Source organism: Malaclemys terrapin, chromosome 2 (assembly GCF_027887155.1).
Source record: "Malaclemys terrapin pileata isolate rMalTer1 chromosome 2, rMalTer1.hap1, whole genome shotgun sequence".
NCBI lineage: Eukaryota > Metazoa > Chordata > Testudines > Emydidae > Malaclemys > Malaclemys terrapin.
Window position 1 is genome coordinate 90,711,109 of NC_071506.1, and position 18,247 is coordinate 90,729,355.

An 18,247-nucleotide genomic window follows, 5' to 3' on the forward strand; every position below is an offset into this window, starting at 1 on the left:
TTAAGATCTGGACACTAATCTCCATGATGTCTGTCCTCCATCCAGTCCTGGCTATAGTTCTGAGGTAACTTCTGCAAGATTATTCCTTGGACGGGGGCTTCATAGATATTTCTTGAAGGCTCAGATCTGCCCTGTAAAAGATGGTGAAGAAAGAGGGCAACTTCCAGTATCTAGTCGGTTGGTTGAAGTATGAAGTAAACATTATAGTAGATCTTCCCTTCACAGACTGGATTCCAAAAAATACTGACTATAAATGTTTAGTTTTCTGGATAGGAAGTGCACTTGGTGCACCATAAGTTACAGGGAATGTGATCAGGATCAGAGATTTCAGCACACTGCAGTTTGAGATGAAAGCAGTCAGACTGGCTTTTCTGGTCTTTCAGGATCACCTGAGAGGATTATGATTCTGGTCCAACCCGGGAAAACAAATTGGCAAGAAGCTCAAGCTTAAACATCAGAGCAATGCATTCTCTCCTAGCTTCTGTCAGAGTAATCCATATTAAAGTGCCACTGAAAATGAGAGCAGACTAGCTGAGCTTTCAGACTCTTTAGAATGGTCCCTGAACCAAGAGTTTGTTCTGGCTGATATCCCAGGAACTAAGCTACCTTACGTGAGCCTATTTACGATCAATCAAAATGCTCACCTTTCCCCCACTACTAATGTTTCCATATTGCTTGCTACGTTCCAATCCTATCTGAGTGGGCAAAAGTCTAGATCCGTAAAATAAAACTTACCTGATCTCCTTTTGTGGAGTTACTTCTTCCCAGTTGACTCCACCCAAAATGTTCTCTAGGTTCTTCTACAGGTCTTCATTGTCACTGATGTCATTAGCATAGTTGAATAAGAAATATCTATTTAAGAACTTTATATTTAGTTTGCTAAAGTAGGGTTTCTGTGCAGTGTTGGAACTATTTACTTGGTGCAGGATTGTTGGCTGTTTTGGGAATTTCCCATGTATGTGTCTGGGCTGCCTCTGATGTATGTACTGAAAGAGAGGCATAACACATCAAAGCAGACTGGAGGGGGATTAATCCTGAAAAAGTAAATGGTTTTTTGTATCGTCAGACATCAGGTCAAGACAACTGCATTTCTGTTGAACCTGAGGATCTTTTCCTTATGCCTGGAGAAGAACAAGAAGTGGCAGTCCTATTTTCTCCAAAAGATTTAAAAATCAGTAGTGAAAGGTAAGGTATAATCTGCTTGATGGTCAGTTATTTAAAACAGAGATTCTCAGTCTGTGGGTTGTGAACAGATGTTAAAGGGTCCCACATAATTTCATATAATTCAGAGTAAGGGTTTTTTGTCAGGATGTGCCAGCCTCCCAAGTATCTTGTATTTGTTGCCATTTATTTTGTCATTTAGCTGCTTTGGTGTTCAAAGATTGATGCCAAGCAACTTAAATGTGTCTACTAGACTGGGAGCAGAGGGTGGGGGAGAAATAGTGTGATCCTCTCTTCCCGTGGTTTTATTTCCTGAAGGCAGAGATCTTTGCTCTCAAGTTAGTTCTCCAGTTCCTTTGGAAAGTCTGATTCATGGTAATTTTTCTACAAGTGTCCACTGCATATTCCCACTGTTGGGCATGTCAACCAGTGCAGTGAGGATGGTGGAACCTTCTGGTGGCAGTGCTTGTTAGACCGTTCATGCACCTCTTCCGCTCTTTCCTGTCAGCTGTGTGGCATGTTTTGAGGGCATGGCCAAAGAAGGGGGCAGGGTACTGGGTGACTTCCACCCACCACAGCAAAAGAAAATGTACCCCTCCAAATCACAAGGATTGGTAACTAAAAATAGTGCCTTCTATTTTTGTAGATTAGTTTTAGGATGTCAGTTTAGCTAAGCAAGATAGATATTTACCTGGTATAATATCGTGGCAGGTCTGAATTGAAAAAATCCGGATTTAAAAGGTGTACATCATGCTCAACCGTCTTCCCAGCATCTTACTCATGTCCAGTGCCTGAAATCTTAGGAGAAAAACATTCTCCTTCACATTATGCTATTTGCAGCATATTTACTTCTCGGGCCCATAAAGAGAGACAGAAAAGACTTCATTTGCTTTTGTTATAAGAGGCTTTGTCAGCCAAACCTCTGGAGTTGTATATAGCTATACTATGGTGATGCGAGGGAAAGGATAGGACATTTGAATCAGCTCAGATTGTTTCCAGATCCAAGAAGGCTTAATGAAGGTTCCAGCCTCGGCACCAAACTCCAGTTCCAAGTCAACTGAGCTTGCAGGAGCCAAATATATTCAGAAAGGCAGATTTCAACAGACTCAGAGAAATAGTAGGCAAGGCCCCATGGAAAGACCAATTAGGACAGTGGTGCCAAAACTTTTCCTGTTGCCTGTCCTCCCTTCCCACCAATGGAGTCTGTCCCTGGCGCCTCCGCTTCCCCACCCCCCCCATTGCTACACAGTTGGCTCAGCAGAGGAGCTTGGGCTGAAGGTAGAGCTGGGGACGAGGGTGGAGCTGGGGCCAGAGCGGAGCTGCAGCTGGGGCCGGAGCAGAGCTGGGTGGCAATCCCTTCCCACTCCCATTCTTCCACACCCCATAGTTTGGGGACCACTGAATTAGGAAGAAAAGGAGTCAAAGGGAGTTGGCAGTTCTTAAAAGATGTAAAACTAGAGGCTCAACATCAAGCTGTTCCAACACAGACAAACAATAAGAGCCACAGGAGGCCAATGTGGCTGCACAAGGAGCTTTTTAGCTATCTTAAAACCCAAAAGGGATACATACAGGAAATGGAAGAAAGGGCATGTCACCAAGGAACTATACATGGGAATAGCGCAAGACTGTAGGGATAAAATCAGGAAAGCCAAGGCAAAGAATGTGTGTTAAGGCTTGCAAGAAACGCTAGAGACAACAGGAACGGGTTCTTCAAATATGTCAGACAAAAAAGAAAGATCAAGGACGTCGTGGGTCCACCGCTCAATGGAGGTGAGCTGGTAACGGAAGATGATAGTAAGGCAGAGCTGCTCAATGAATGCCTACTTTGCCTCAATCTTCTCAAAAAAAATGTGACCAGATGACTAGCAAAGTTACCTTAGACAGTAAAGGGGAAGGGATACAGATTGGGATAAGTAAAGAACACATCAGAGAACTTCTGACCAATATGAATGAATTCAGATCAGTGGGGTCAGATGCTATTCACCTGAGGGTACTGAAGGAATTAGCTGAAGAAATCTTGGAGCCACTGGTAATAACATTTACAAACTCATGCAGAACAGGAGAGGTCCCGGAAGACCAGAAGTGCTAAAGTAGTGTCCATCTTTAAAAAGGGGGAAAAGGAGGAGCCGGGAAACTATAGGTGAGCCTGACTTCGATACCTGGGAAGCTACTAGAGCAATGTTTCTATCTTAATCCACACCAGAAGGAGAAACTAGGGCATTCTTTGAAGCTTAATAGACCTTCAAAATGTGCTTAAACAGAGAAGAAACAGTCTAGGGAATGGATTCCCTTCTTGTTCTCTTCCAAGATTAGAAGAGGCCTCAGGAAGTCCAGATGAAGCCCATTTATGGGCAAAAGGATCAGGTTCTTAAAAGGCTGGAGAAGATCTCTCTCCAATAAGATTTAAAGCTAATTTCCTTAGAACCATGAGCTAGAGAAAGGAAGGTATCTGTGGCCAAATTAGCAAAGCTGCTTTCTGGCACTTATTGTATATGAGCGTGCCCTTTGACTGCAGAGTGCTCAGGGCTTTTGTGAGATGCTTTCTCTTCAGGACAGTGTGTGCAGGGGTCAGAGATTCCTGTTTCCCATAGCTCTCCTTTAGCCACTCACTTTGATATCAGTTTCAAGTCTTTTCCCGTAGATTGATAGATTCTAAGGCCAGATGGGACAATTGTGATCATCTAGTCTGACATCCTATATAATATGGGCCATAGAACTTCCTCAAAATAATTCCTTTTGAACCAGAGCATATCTTGAATTAAAAATTACCAGTGATGAAGAATCCACCAAGACCCTTGGTAACTTGTTCCAATGATTAATTACTGTTAAAAATTTACATCTTATTTCTAGTCATAATTTGTCTCAACTAACTTTTGCATATGCATGGTGCTCACTTAATAAGCAGCTACTGAATATTTTTCTCATGATTGTTTAGTGTGCGACTCTATGCCTTACTGCACACTATTCAAACCCTGCTCCGAAGACCGAATTAATTTCCTCATGGGCTTTTCTGTGGTGCTCAGCAGTATAATATTCAAGTGCATCACAACATGAATTTATTTTCACAACGTAACTTTGATATTACGGGGGAATTTTCCTCATTTTACAAGATGGGAAGTGAGAGACAGATTCAAGTCAAAAGTGGACACCAAAATTAGTGACTAATTTGAGAATTTAAGACCTGATTTTTCAAGGTACTTAATATGTTGCAGCATTTGACACATTCAACACACAGCTTACATTAAATTTAATTGCAGTTGTGAGTGCTCACCCCTTCTGCAAATGAGACCCCAGGGTCTCAAGTCAGGGCCTCATAAAATGAGGAATATAATTAGTGGCCCTCTCTGAGAAGTTTAGTTTAACTGATGCTTCCAGGGGGCACTCAGTGCTGTGAGGCTCCTCACTACTATCTGCCTATAGCGTGAGGAGGCCTTGTCTGAGCGTGCCAGGGGTCAGCTCCCTGATGCCACAGGCTACACAAATGCTCCCCTCTCACCTGCGCAGTCTTAGCTGTCCCTCAGCAGTAGGGTGACCAATTTCCCAAAGTGTGAACACTGTGTGGCTGGCCTGAGGGACTTCTCTCCCCCCCTTCGCCCCCAAGCAAGGCTGGCATAAAGGGTCACCCTATCCCCTCCTCCTACCCCTGCAGGGCTGGCTCGAGGGGGCCCCACCATGGCACTGCTGAACACCCCCCCCCCCCCCCCCCGAACTTTCCTCCATGTCCCCTTAGAGGGGTGTGCCCGACTGTTTTTTGGCAAAACTGGGCCTTGATCATCAGTTGGCAAGAGCAAACCAGACAAACGCCCAGTTTTGCCAAAAAACTCGAGATGCCCAGGACAGGGCATAAAAAGGCGACTGTCCGGCCAAAGTGAGACATGTAAACCTACTCAGCAGGTAAGTAATAGGTATGCTCCAACCTATGAGTGCTTTGAGCTTCCCGCTGGAGTGTCCAGCCCCTGTTACACTGGCTACTTGCAGAATTCACAGATAAGGTGTTCCCAAAAGAAAAGTACACCTCAGTTTACCAGTTACATCTCAGGTTCACCACTCTGCCCAACTCTCAGCATTTAGATATGTTTATGGTGAAAACAAATATAAGTTTATTTTACAAAGATTTGAAAAGAAGCAAGCAGAATTAATGAAAACAAATGGCTATTTATAAAATAAAATCATAGCATGCTTTTTAGAGCCTAAACTTAACTAACAAGGCGTTTTTCTGTCTTTTAAAGGTTACCTCACCCAGAATCTTTCTCCCAGCTTTAAACAGGCAAACCAGCTGTCATCCTCTGTTTATAAAACAAATAAAACAAACCTGCTGGCAGCTTGTCCCCTAGGTGAAGGATACCCGGATTTACCTTTGTAACTTCAGATATAGTTTCAACAATCCATCGTCTTCACTAATGACAGGATATCTCCTGCTGCTTGTTTTTCCTGTTGAGAATCTCCCCTGGAGACTTCACAAATTTTAGCATTTTGCTCAGATGGTCAATAGGCATTCATTGAAGTATACAATACTTAATTTACATATAGCTAGACACGAAAGTAATCATCTCCTGCCTGAAGAAACGTATTCATCGCCTTTTGGTGACCAGCCCCAACTCTCCGACTTTAAGAGCATAATTTTTAGTATGTATACATGACTCTTTACATATTATCCATACATACATTTTACAATGGTTGATATTCACTGGAACTTAAGCTTTCATTAGAGATCTTCTGTGACACCTTTTGACAAACTATTATGTAGGGTCCAAACCCAAGGGATCCCTCTAAATCCTCTGTGCCCCTGTGCAGTCTGCTAGTTGGCACCAAGAGGTCCCTGGATCACAATGGCTTGCTTCATATCACCTAAGAAATCTGTGGCAGAGGCAGGTATACAATCTACTTCTTCAATGGAGAATTCAGCTGTCTTAACTATAAAACCCTCCTTTCTCTTTCTGCACTTCACTGCCTTGTTTATTACACACCTTCCAGTTTCAGCAACAAATGAGACAGGTGTCCTACTGACAACAGCCTACTTCACAACACCGTCCTTATTTCATCCCTGGACTACTGTTCATCCTGTTCATAGAATGAAGCAGGGATCCGGGAGGGAAGAGGGGAAGTATGTGGTCATGGAATTAGATTGTATCATAATGCATATACACGAGAGCTGAATTAGGTTGCATAGACGACCTTAATTTTAACACTTTCTAAGTGCTTGACTTTGCAACCTTACAGTTCTTTGAATGTAGCTTTTTGTGTGTAATTTCCATGGTTTTAAAAAAAGCAAACCTATAAAAACCAAATTCCATCATGTGGTATATTGAGACCCACACGGTTCATCAGCAGGGTTGGATTTAGATCCCTACTACAGACTCCTGCCACTTGAGCTAATGGAATAAATTATAGCAATAGTAAATTGTCATGTTCTGTGGAACAACACTAGAAGGAGATGGGACACTGTGCCAGTGTGTTTGCCAGATGCTATTTGCTGACAGCAGAGGAATAGTGAGACTAAGGAATCTTGGGTTTCATTCCAGGCTTCAAACGGGAGTGTGCTCTAGTAGTCACAGACACCTTCTGCCTGTTCTTTGCCCCCCAAAGCTTGATCCTTCTGCCCATGTCGTTCATTGTGTCCCTGATCCAGTCCTGTCTGTTCCCCACCTCTGGCTCTTCATCCTAGTCTCAACTGAGGCTTCTTACCAAGTAATTCCTAGTCTCTCACGTCTGGACTCCCCACTAGTCTCCCCATCCCCCAGCTCCTTGTTCCCAGGGTTGGTCAGGGTGTGTGTGGGAGAACTGGGATTGCCTGCTCTTTGTGTAATCTGTCCTCCGTGCCCCCTCCCCCCCGCCACCAACTGGTTCCTAATCCCAGTCTATTTGCCCACCTAGTCCAAGGCTTCTCCTAGCTCCTTGTCAGTTGTCTTCCCTCCATGGCTCCCACTCCTTGTTTCCCTGTCCAGCTAGTTCTAGTTCCTTCACCCCAATTCCCAGTTTCACATGGTCCTCCCTTCAGTCCCAGGTCCTTGTTCCAATCTACTACTCCTGCTGTGCTCAGACCAACATCCAGATCTTGTCATTGTTACATTCAAATAAAGCAGTTTTCTCCTACATGCTGCCTGGGCCACAGTAGGTGAATGGTTAGTGAGAGCACAGAAGAGAAAGGGTCTCAGTCCTAGTGCCTTGGCCCACAGCAGTTGAAGCTGTAATTGCTGGGAAAGTCCTGCTCAGCCCCAGGATGGAGCTTTCTGAGCATGGACAGAATCTTAGGGAAATCTAACCATGGAGCTCTAGCAAGTCTTTACTGGGTGTGTGCAAATTGAAGTTTGGTTTTTTGAAGGCTTGTAACTTGGCTGAATTTGAGTGGATTTTCATATGGATGACAACAAGCATATTCCTGACATGCTGCACACCCACTTGATAAATTTGAAGTCCCTGATTCAAAACATGGGTTACTAGGGTGTCTCAAAGGAAAGGTTGCCAAAATGTTGAGATGCGCAAAGTTGTATTTTCCCCAACATTGTTGGAAATAGCACAACTGTTGTCTGAAATTTTCCATGATGAGTGTCTACCTCAAACAGTTTAAAGTTTGGCAACTGAAAATATGGTCTTACGTTGGGAGTGGTTACCCAACACTTTTTGGATGGAGCAATTTGCTCTGCCTAAAATAAATACTGTGGGTAATGTTATATACAACTAATTTACGTGACAGTTTGCATGATGAAATCCCTTGCTTATCAGATGACTTTCAGGATTTTCTACTTGTAGTATCTTGAAAATCCTTGTGTTGCCATCTGGACCTCAGTATGAAGTGGTGGTAAAAGGTGAGGTGAATATTTTGGGAAACAGACCACTGGCAACGACTTCCTGCTACTCAGACATTCCACCCATTCTCTCCAATAAGCAGTTCATGGCATGGGGAGGAGTTACACTTGGAAGAACAGTGTAAGTACCAGCAGTTCAGTTCTTCACATTTAATGTCCCATTAATATTGTAATGCACTTCTATGCAGTGTAATTTTTTTGCTATGCTTGCATTTAGAGACTGAAAATGCAATGATAGACTAGATTTATTAAATGTCTTCCTAAGTTCATGTACCTAGTGTTGAGCGTACATTACATATATAATAAACCTTTTACTTTTTATGTGGGAAATCTTTAGAGACTCAAACTGTAATCTTGCTTTAGCTCTTGACTTTGCTTAACTTTCTGATGGCAGTGGCTGGAAAAATATATCCTGAACTAGTTTTAGAGAAAAGGAAACTAGTTCAGAGAGTTCTATAGTATTAGAAACACATCCAAAGTATTGTGTTGAAAAATTGTGAATGTATAAGTTGTTTTGATACCAAGCAGCCACTAGCAATAATAGTTTGCTATAAATATGGATCACTTTAAAAGCCCTGTTTAGATTTTAAGGCCAGAAGGGACTATTGTGAATGTCTAGTATGATCTGTATAACACGGGCCATGGGATCTAATATGAATCAATTCCAATCTTGACTTTAGAATTTGTATTGATGGTGAATCCATCACAACCTTTAGAAAGTTGTTCCAATGGCTAATTACTCTTATTGTTAAAAACTTGTGCCTTATTTCTTATTTGAATTTGTGTACCTTCAACTTCCAGACGTTGGATCTTGTTATACCCGTGTCTACTAGTTTTGAAGAGCCCTCGGTTATCAAATTTCTGTTCCCCCCCTTAGATACTTATAGACTGTGATCAAATCACACCATGACATTCTGTTTAAGCTTGTTGGGTGAGAAATGAGATCTACTCCAATTTAGGCTTAAACATTTCTTTTAGCTTTTATTATGCTTGTTTTAAGACAATGCTATTATCACCTATTAATTATACATACATGCAATAACAGAATCAGCAAGAAAAGTAAATGATAGTTAGTTTCCTCAGGGACAGGGCAACTCTTTTCACATCTCTGATCTCTGCAATGTTCAGTTATTCTTCTCCTATATCTTCTCCACTCTTATTGTCAGTCCTCTACCTTTTATCCTCTGTTCTGCAACTTTGTGCAGCTACCTCATCTGTGTTCTAATGAAAACCATTTTCATGCATGATTTCCAGTAACTAACCTAATACATTTTTGCTTATCCTGCTAAATCTTACTTTGTTCTCTCTGGTTCCCAACTCATCTGTTCCTTGCTATCACCCCCATTGACTCCATCCAGTTCTTATTTTACAGTATTTATTCTTTCTGGTCTGTTTTTGTGGCCTGAGGTTTTTACTTGTTAGCTTGTCTTGTTGGGAAGGTGTGTGTGCACCTGATTTATTGCAAAGCTAATAGCTCCCTCTTGACTCTTCGCTTTACCCTGCTATCTGTATAGCCAAGATTTTTACAAATAAGGCACAAAAACCAGTTTTCTGATTTATAAACGCTCTTAGAAAAATCTGAAATGCTATATCAGTAGAAACATACAAAAAGCAAAAAAATCTATTTCTTCTATATAAATATTCATTTATCTAACATTTAGTATATATTTGACTAACATGATTCATTACACAGTTCTCTAACAAGCTAGTAAGATTGATATCCTTGAGTCTGTTACCATAAGGCTTGTTTTCTGATCCTTTAATCAGTCTCATGGCTCTTCTCTGAGCTCTCCCTCTAGTTTTTTGATACCCTTGAATTGTGGACACCAGTGCTGAATACAAAGGTAATATAACTTTCCTATTAGATATTGCCTTGTTAATACATCCCAGGATCACATTATCCCTATAGCCACAGCGTTACACTCGGAACTCATGGTCAGCTGATTATCCACCATGACCCCCATTTTCTCTTCAGTGCCACCACTTACTAGTATATTCTCCAAACATGTAAGTGTGCCCTATGGTCTTTGTTCTTAGATGCATGACTACATTTGGCTATATTGAAGAACATATTGCTTCCCTGCTTATCAAGCAGTCCAAATCACTCTGTATCAGCAACTTGTCCTTTTCGTTATTTACTATTCCCACAGTCTGTATCAGCTGCAAAGTTTATCTGTGACTTCTGTTTTCTTCCAGGTTAAAAGATAAAAATGTTAAGTAGTGTAGGACCAAGAACCAGTCCCTCCAGGACCACACCAGAAACACCCATTTGATTTCAATTTCCAATTAAGTTTTGAGATCCATCAGGCAATTATTAATCCATGTAATGTGTACCAGGTTGATTTTGTATCATTGTGGTTTCTTTAATCAAAATGTTGGTGCAGTATCAAGTCAGATAATTTAGAGCAGGGGTTGGCAACGTTTGGCACGTGGCTTGCCAGGGTAAGCACCCTAGCGGGCCAGGCCAGTTTATTTACCTGCTGACCCGGCAGGTTCGGCCGATCGCGGCCCCCACTGGCTGCGGTTCACCGTCCCGGGCCAATGGGGGAAGCGGCGCGGGCCGAGGGATGTGCTGACTGCGGCTTCCCACAGCCCCCATTGGCCCGGGACGGCGAACCACGGCCAGTGGGAGCCGCGATCGGCCGAACCTGCCGCGTCAGCAGGTAAATAAACTGGCCCGGCCCGCTAGGGTGCTTACCCTGGCGAGCCGCGTGCCAAACGTTGCCAACCCCTGCTTTAGAGGTTGAAGTATATTACGTAACCATACTTGTAATCTCATTTTTTAAAAAGTCAAGTTAATGTGTTAAGGTCTGTTTTCCATAAAGTTATGCTGGATTGGCATAATGTTAGCCTCTTTTAATTCTTTATTAATAGTCATGTATCAGCTGATGGTTTGCTTTGCATGGGATCGATGTCAGGCCTATAATTTCCCGTATCATCCCATTTACTCTTTTTTTTTTTTTTTAAATATTCCAGTCCTGTGGAATTTTCCCAGTATTCCCAGACTGATTGAAAATCAACATTAATGGTCCAGCGAGCCCTTTTAAAACTCTTGGATGAAAGTTATCCTCACCTGATGATTGTAAAAATGTCTTTCTTCAATAGCTGATGTTCAATATCATCCCAAATTGTCGTTTAAATGGGAAATAATTCATCACCATGTGATATGAAAATATCATCTGCCTTTTTTTCAAATATTAGAACTAAAACTTGTTGAACTCTTATGCCTATTTTGAATTATTGACAATTGACATCTAGACTAGCATCATTGTTAGGATTCCTTTTGTTCCTACTATACTTAAATTCCTGTTGGCCAAAGATTTCTCAATGTGTCCTTTGGCTTCCCTTATCATTTTTTCTATATTTCTTAGCTTCTAGTTTATATTCATTGCCATCAACTTCCTCTTTTTTCTATTTGTTAATATATTGCTTTTTTAACTTTTATAGATGCTTTCACTATCCTTCTAAATGAGGCTGATTTTTTTATTTATTTATTTTTTAAACCAGTGTAGCCCTCTTTCTCTGTTGTGGTATTGTAGCTTTATGAGCATCTAGTAAAATGTTCTTAAACAATTTATCATTGTAAAGTGATCCATATATATTGCAAAATATTAATGCTGATGGCTTTTTTCCTAGAAAAAATCTATTATTTTGCTTTTTTGTTTTAATTTCCAGCTAGGGTAACTTTTAAATAATTTAGTTGGTAAATATGTACATTTCTTTTTAGAAAAGGGTGTTTTTCAGGTACTGCATTGCTGATGTTTATACACACACACTCTAAACTACACTGTATTACCCAGATGTGAATCAAGTCAAAAACTTTATTTAGAACTCTTAATAAAATGAGCCTTATGAAAGGAGTCATCTGGTTGGCTATCAAATATTGCAGTTGTGCCGGTATTCACAGGCTAGAAATATAGTTCACCATTTAAAGCTTTATAACTGCCTCTTTCAAGTATTCAACACTAATATGGTGATCCTTATATAAAATGTTTCATTAGATGAAAGGTAAAACTAGTGAAGAGCTCTTTTGAATGTTTATAACCGCATTTACATGTTGGCATATGTTTTAAGCTCTGTTCTCATAAAACAACTTAAAAAGCAACTCTTTTCATATTCCTTCTTGAAATTTGTGTTTTGGCAATGTGTAGTTTAGGATTTAATATATGTGTCATGTTAATATATATTGGGATGGAGATAGCCTTGTAATATAGATCTTGTATCCTACTCAAGGCAAGTTCTTGGATGGACACGCTTGTTTTCAACAGCCCAAAACTTCATTTTCTGGGAAATATCACAAATCCCGTGAAATATCACAAATGCAATGGACATGTTAAGAACATAATGGCCATATGGGGTCAGACCAGTGGCTCATTTAGCCCAGTGTCCTGTATTCCAACAGTGGCGAGTGCCAAGTTCTTGTGAAGGAATGAACAGAACAAGGCAGTTATTGAATGATCCATCCCCTATCATCCAGTTCCAGCTTCTGGGAGTCTCAGGTTTTAAGGACACCCAGAGCAAGGAGTTGTGTCCCTGATTATCTTGGCTAATAGCCAATGATAGACCATTCCTCCAATGTTAACTACTGATTGTGTAATCTGAGGCCTTGAAAAAGCTGCACCAGGTCAATTTAAATTGGTTGTTGAACTGGTGCATAGAATGTGTTTTAAATAGTCTTCTTTTGGTTTAGCCTAAATTCCTAAATTACTTAAGCCTGGTTTAAGGTGAAAGTGTCTGTTCAGCCTCTTGCACCCCATTTCACTTAAATCTGTTTAAATAACACCTTTTGTTAAAGAGGTACATAGACTCCAGCCCCGGATCATGCCCTTTGGAGAGGGAAGCAGTAATGTAACAACTTTCTCCAAAAGAGTGTAGCAGGGTGTAAATAAAAAGTGTAACAAAGAGGAATGCAGTTTGCATCTAATTGACATGCAAATAGCAGTCACTTCTGCAGCAGGTAGAACTTCAGTCCCTCTTGCTTGGTTTGAAGGGTGAGGGTCAGAACCACTATTATCCCTTTAACATTAATAAACGTGTTTAAATAAATCCTGTGTAGCTGAAACTATCCTAAATATTTTTCAGTCAACAGAAACTAACTCTAAGAAATAACTCTCCATCTGCAACTCAGCATTTACGACTTTTGATAAGAGGTCAAGATCAGAACTGCTTTCAGGTTAGCATAATGCAAACTTCTGTAACACTTTTAACCAAAGTTATAAAAAGTCTTTATTTTAGTAAAACTCCAAAACTCTGCTTGTCTAATATTTAAGCTTGATATGGCATTTTATCTAAAAATGTTTGCTCATACAGGTAGCCTCATTAGAGAATCTTAATTTACATTAAGGGATCATATTCCAAGGGTCATATGTGAATCAGTTTCAGTACAAACAGTAAAATTCTTGAGTTCATTCTAAAACAGCAGGCCAGTCCATCTCCATTTTAGAGGATGGGTTAAGTCCTTTCAAACCAGTTTCTTTGGTGCCTGTCTCTTTGAAATAGCCAGTTTGAAATAGTGTAAGACAGATATTAGAGGCTGCAATCCCAAGTGTCTGCCTTCCACTGTCAATTTCAGGTTTAGTTAGTTTGAAACTCATTTTATAAAGTTAAACTTTTTTGAATTAACAGTGAAATGTTGTTGCTGGTTTTTATTGCACTCAATCATTTTATTTTTTTTATAGTTGAGAAATACATTTGGTACAGAAGAGCGGTTGACTAGTAATCAGGAGCTCAAAATCCGCCCAAGAGAAGATTCCAATATCTTCTTGATGTTTGCACCCACTCATGTAGCTTGCATGTTAGCAAAGCTTGAAATCAAACAGTTGGGGATTCAGTCGCAACCAGGAGTTAAGTTTACTGTAAGAGTTCTGACTTAATTTTGTAATATTTCTAGTGAGTGAGCTCCTGGCTTCTCCCCTCCTGGGGCGGGGCAGAGGGTGGCAGGCAGCAGCAGTGGGTGTGTGGGAGGCTTGTGTGCAGGAGTGCTGCAGGGAGGTGGGCGAGCTCCTGTCACCTCTTCCCAACTTCTCAAGGAGTGTAACAGGCCTCACCCACCCTTCCATGTGAACCCCTGAAAGGCTGGGGGTGTGGGCAAGCACTCTTCCCAGCAGGTGTGTGGGGAGACAGCATGGAGCTAGCAGGAGCTGGTGTGGAGAAGGGAGTGTGTGGGGGGGAGGCTGTTTGGGGGTGAGGGAAGCTGAATGCTGAGAGGAATGTGCATGGCCAAAGGGAGTGTGTGTGTAGAGGAGTTAGGGTGACTTGCTTCCTGCGCATGTCCCCTCCTCTCCCCCCCCACCCCCCGCCCCCCAGCCTGGGTTGGGTCTAGGTGAAGTGGTGTTTTTTTATGATTTTATCAGCTGGAGCCTGGGCTCTAGAACCCCGCAGGATCTGGGGCCTTCCCATCCTGCAGGGTCCTTGAGCTAGGGCTCTAGCCCAAGCACAGAGGTCTACACAGCAGTGAAACATCCTCGCAAGCCCAAGTCAGCTGGCCAGCCACAGGTTTTTCTTTGATGTGTAGACATACCCTTAAGGCCTGAGTGATGCGTGTTGACCCCACTTACATACATGGTAGGGTAACATGCACTATAGGGGTGTCATTTCTGAAGCACGCTAATGTGTTGTGTCCCGGTGTGCCTTAAAAGTTCCTTAATGGATACATATTAAAATGCACTAGGAAACTCTCAGTTTTTAGCAGGCTTTACACAGATGAACTGATGTGCTTTACACAGGTTTATATTGTACAAACATGTTTGTGCACTTCAGAAATCATACTGCACATTACCCCACCATGTAGGCAAGCCCTCAGATGTTCTTGCAACTGCTAGAAGGGTGTTAACAGAATTTTAAACAGTCTGAGGTAAAATACAATAAAATTAATTTACACTTAATGCCACTTCGAAAAGATCTATTTTCAGTGCATCACATTTAAAGCTTTTTCATGGGTCCCTCCCTTAACCATTTGGATTCTTTGTAAACCTTAGTAGCTTTCATAACACTGTTTTTTTAGAGACATTCTTAAAATGTTAGCTGAATTACTATTTTTATTTTCAGATACCTTTGTCTGGATATGGGGGAACAAGCAATGTAATTTTAGAAAAAGTTAAAAAACTGTCTGACAGTTACATGGTAACACTGAATGAATTATTGCCTGATAAATCTAGAGAAGTTACTTTCCGCATAAGAAATATGGGCTCTCGAGCTGCCTATGTTAAAGCACTATGCTTTAGGGACCTTCAGTCAAAAGCTGTCATGGATCCTAAAGTGATGATTGTTTCTCCAGAGAAATTTGTTCTTAAGGAAGGAACACAAGAGGTAAGTGTAAAAGCCCAATTCAACACAAGTTGTATTAATTAAATTGAAGCTAACCTATCCAACTAATATGACCTGTAAAATGTGTACAAATTCTCCAATTGAACTGTATTCAAGTTTATGAAATCCAGAAGACTAAACTAGCTTGGCGTTATAGTACACTTCATTGACACTGACTTTATTTTACCAAACTTGATACTAATTTCAAGGAAAAAACTTTGAAAATTCAATTATTTAAAGACTTTCTTTCTATCAGGTGGTTACAGTAACATGTAATCTTGTGGAAAGGGAAGAAATGTTACATAAAACAAGCACATCGTTGTTATCTACAATATGCTTCTTTTGTGGAGATGAAGTTTCCAGGCAACAGTATCGCAGGTAAGGTTGAATTTACTACTCTGAAATAGTCAGCTATTTTATTACGAGTATGTTAAGTCAAATGTAAAGTACTACTTATGTGGTTTCTACAGTGTCTCTAAGGATAACATGAATATCCTTGCTGATATTATGAAGACTCATTAAGTCTAGCATACTTTGGATTTGTGTGACTCTAGTATCAGAAGAGAGATTCTACCTTTTTATTCCTAATATGCTTTGCTCTTAACTTTATATAGCCTTTACTTAAATTCAAAAAAATTGAGAACTCTTGAGAGGAAGAGTGTAGATGTTCAATTTTTTTATATTAGTCTTCAATGAGATCCTCACCTTGGCTTGCTGATTTGTACTCTTGTGTGGAGAGGGTTCGGGATGCGTGTGTATGCACAAATGAAATCTAGGATATTTAGACGTTCACACTTCAGAGGTTATTCAAGTAATTCAGGTGTGGACAATGGATCTGAGGTATAAATGTTTAATTGTAATAAGATGAAAAATTAACCAGCCACTCTACTTTTAGTAAGATAAGTTTAAGGAGCACTTTTGCTGCATCTAGAACAGGTGATCTGATCATATATTGAAGTTGCAAACTAAGTATCAAAACACCAAACCATCTATCACTCAGAACATTCAGCCCAAGTTTCCCAAAAATGGATTCCAAAATTAGTGAGCATAGACGTCTTATGGGGGAATTGGCTAGGCTTTAGGTTGACTGGCTATATCCACCCAAGCCTTGCAAAGTTCTGGAAGACATGTGGCTCATTGAAATAAATGATCCTTACGTAAATCAACTGTGTTTCAAAAGCTAAGTTTTTTCCTGTTTGTGCACCAACTATCGGAGGACTTATGGGCAGTTCTATAGAACACCACTACACAGGTCAGAGTTGCTGCTTACATTTACCCCAGGACTCATCCAGTCTGGGACTCTGACCTGTAGGGAGGAAATATACAAAGCAAACAGTTTTTCCAATTTTATTAATGAATCTAAGTAAACAACATCATAAAATAAAATACATATAAACTTTTGATTTAGTTTATATCAAACCAATATATCAAACTGATTAAACCATACCAAATAAACCAACAGTTCCTTGTAAATTTCTGTGTAATAACTTAGCTAAACAAGACTGTCCCCAAAGTAACAGGGCATGATCAATCTCACTGCCACTCAGTTATATTTAGGTTCCAACTAAATAGTTGATAGTCATAAAGCATCAAACCACTTCCAGGATGAAGCTAATGTTGAGACTACAGCTCTGATGCCAATTAATGTAGCTTTCCCAAATTATATAGGCGGTTAGGTAACTGCCAGTATCTTCACTCCATCCCCCAAACATAGAGGGTTACTTGCAATATTCCAATACAATTCAAAATGACACGGCAGGTTATATTTGAAATTCAAATAAATTTAGGTGAAAACCTTATTTTTCCTGATTAAACATACACCACCTAACCCATGAAATATATGCATGTGTGATCTTTTAGACAGCAAGGCAGTTTAACTTAGGAACTATTCGATAGGCACGCTTCTCAGATGAATTCCGTTGGTTCTAGCCATCCACACGCGCTCACTACCAGCCATCTGCCAGAGTTAAAAACAAGTGCAGGAATGTTGAGGTAGAGGCATCCCTCTACTAATACCTAGAAAACAAAATAAATTTGAAAAGTTGATACTTAGGAAGGATGTGTTTTACTCTAGTAGCTACATTCAGCTTCGGGAAACTGGTACATGGTTGAAAAGATTAGTTGGCACTTTCATTGGCTTAGATGTTGTGTATGGACTTACTGGCTAGCAAGCTGGAGGCTGCTTGCTTGTAGATGTCACACCTCAAATGTTGCTTGTTGATGGAGTCTTATCCCTTGGTAGCCAGCCAGCAGGGTGGAGGAAGCACAGGGTCTCTGTCGGGCATGATGGCATTGCTTAGCCAGAGGTCAGTGACTATAGCAGTCGCCATTGGAGGCATGTAAGCAAGTCAACAAGTAAAGTTGTCTTCCTTTCATTCAGTTTTTGAAGAGGGTGGCCTAACGCGTTTCTCATGCTTGGAGCTACTCCTCAGGAGTCCTGTAGTGAATCAGAATAGGAGACTCCCTTGAGATCATTGACATAGGGACTTGATTAATTCACCTTTATGTAAACGAAGAACTTTGCCATTCCAGTAATTTCATGCTCAAAGTCCATGAATCCAAAAATATATCCAGTCAGCAGGTCTTTAGGTTTTTGTGACATTTGAGTTGTAGGTCAATCAACCTAACAAAGTCCTGAATTTAAAATAATTTAAAAATGCAAAACCAGCAAAAATTCCTAAGCCATGCTCATATAGGTACATTTACTAGTCTATAGACAGATGTTTATAACTTCCCCGTGTGTTTTGGTACTCAATGACTCAACTTTAAATAACGTTTTTGACGCACCTTTTTGGATGAAAGGTTAGACTTTTAACTCAGAGCAAAATGTCTCTTCCTCCTAAAATCACAATTTTGGAGTTCAGTTTTTATATGCAAGCCTAAATCCGTATTGCTATCCCTAGGTAACTAAATAAGTGGCCTAACTTTCAAAAGTGACTTCAAAAGGATTTGTTAGCACTTGTCAAAATCAGATC

General features: G+C 40.5%; 1 protein-coding gene across 1 annotated transcript in view; it reads left to right on the forward strand.

Annotated features, from left to right (window-relative positions):
* Positions 1-18,247, forward strand: part of CEP192 (centrosomal protein 192) — a 203,445-nt gene that overhangs the window by 139,145 nt on the left and 46,053 nt on the right. The window contains exons 39-44 of the mRNA XM_054017577.1: positions 1,067-1,185; positions 7,912-8,088; positions 13,050-13,140; positions 13,646-13,822; positions 15,015-15,275; positions 15,529-15,650. Coding sequence (XP_053873552.1) covers positions 1,067-1,185; positions 7,912-8,088; positions 13,050-13,140; positions 13,646-13,822; positions 15,015-15,275; positions 15,529-15,650 — 947 coding nt within the window. The remainder of the gene's footprint in view (positions 1-1,066; positions 1,186-7,911; positions 8,089-13,049; positions 13,141-13,645; positions 13,823-15,014; positions 15,276-15,528; positions 15,651-18,247) is intronic.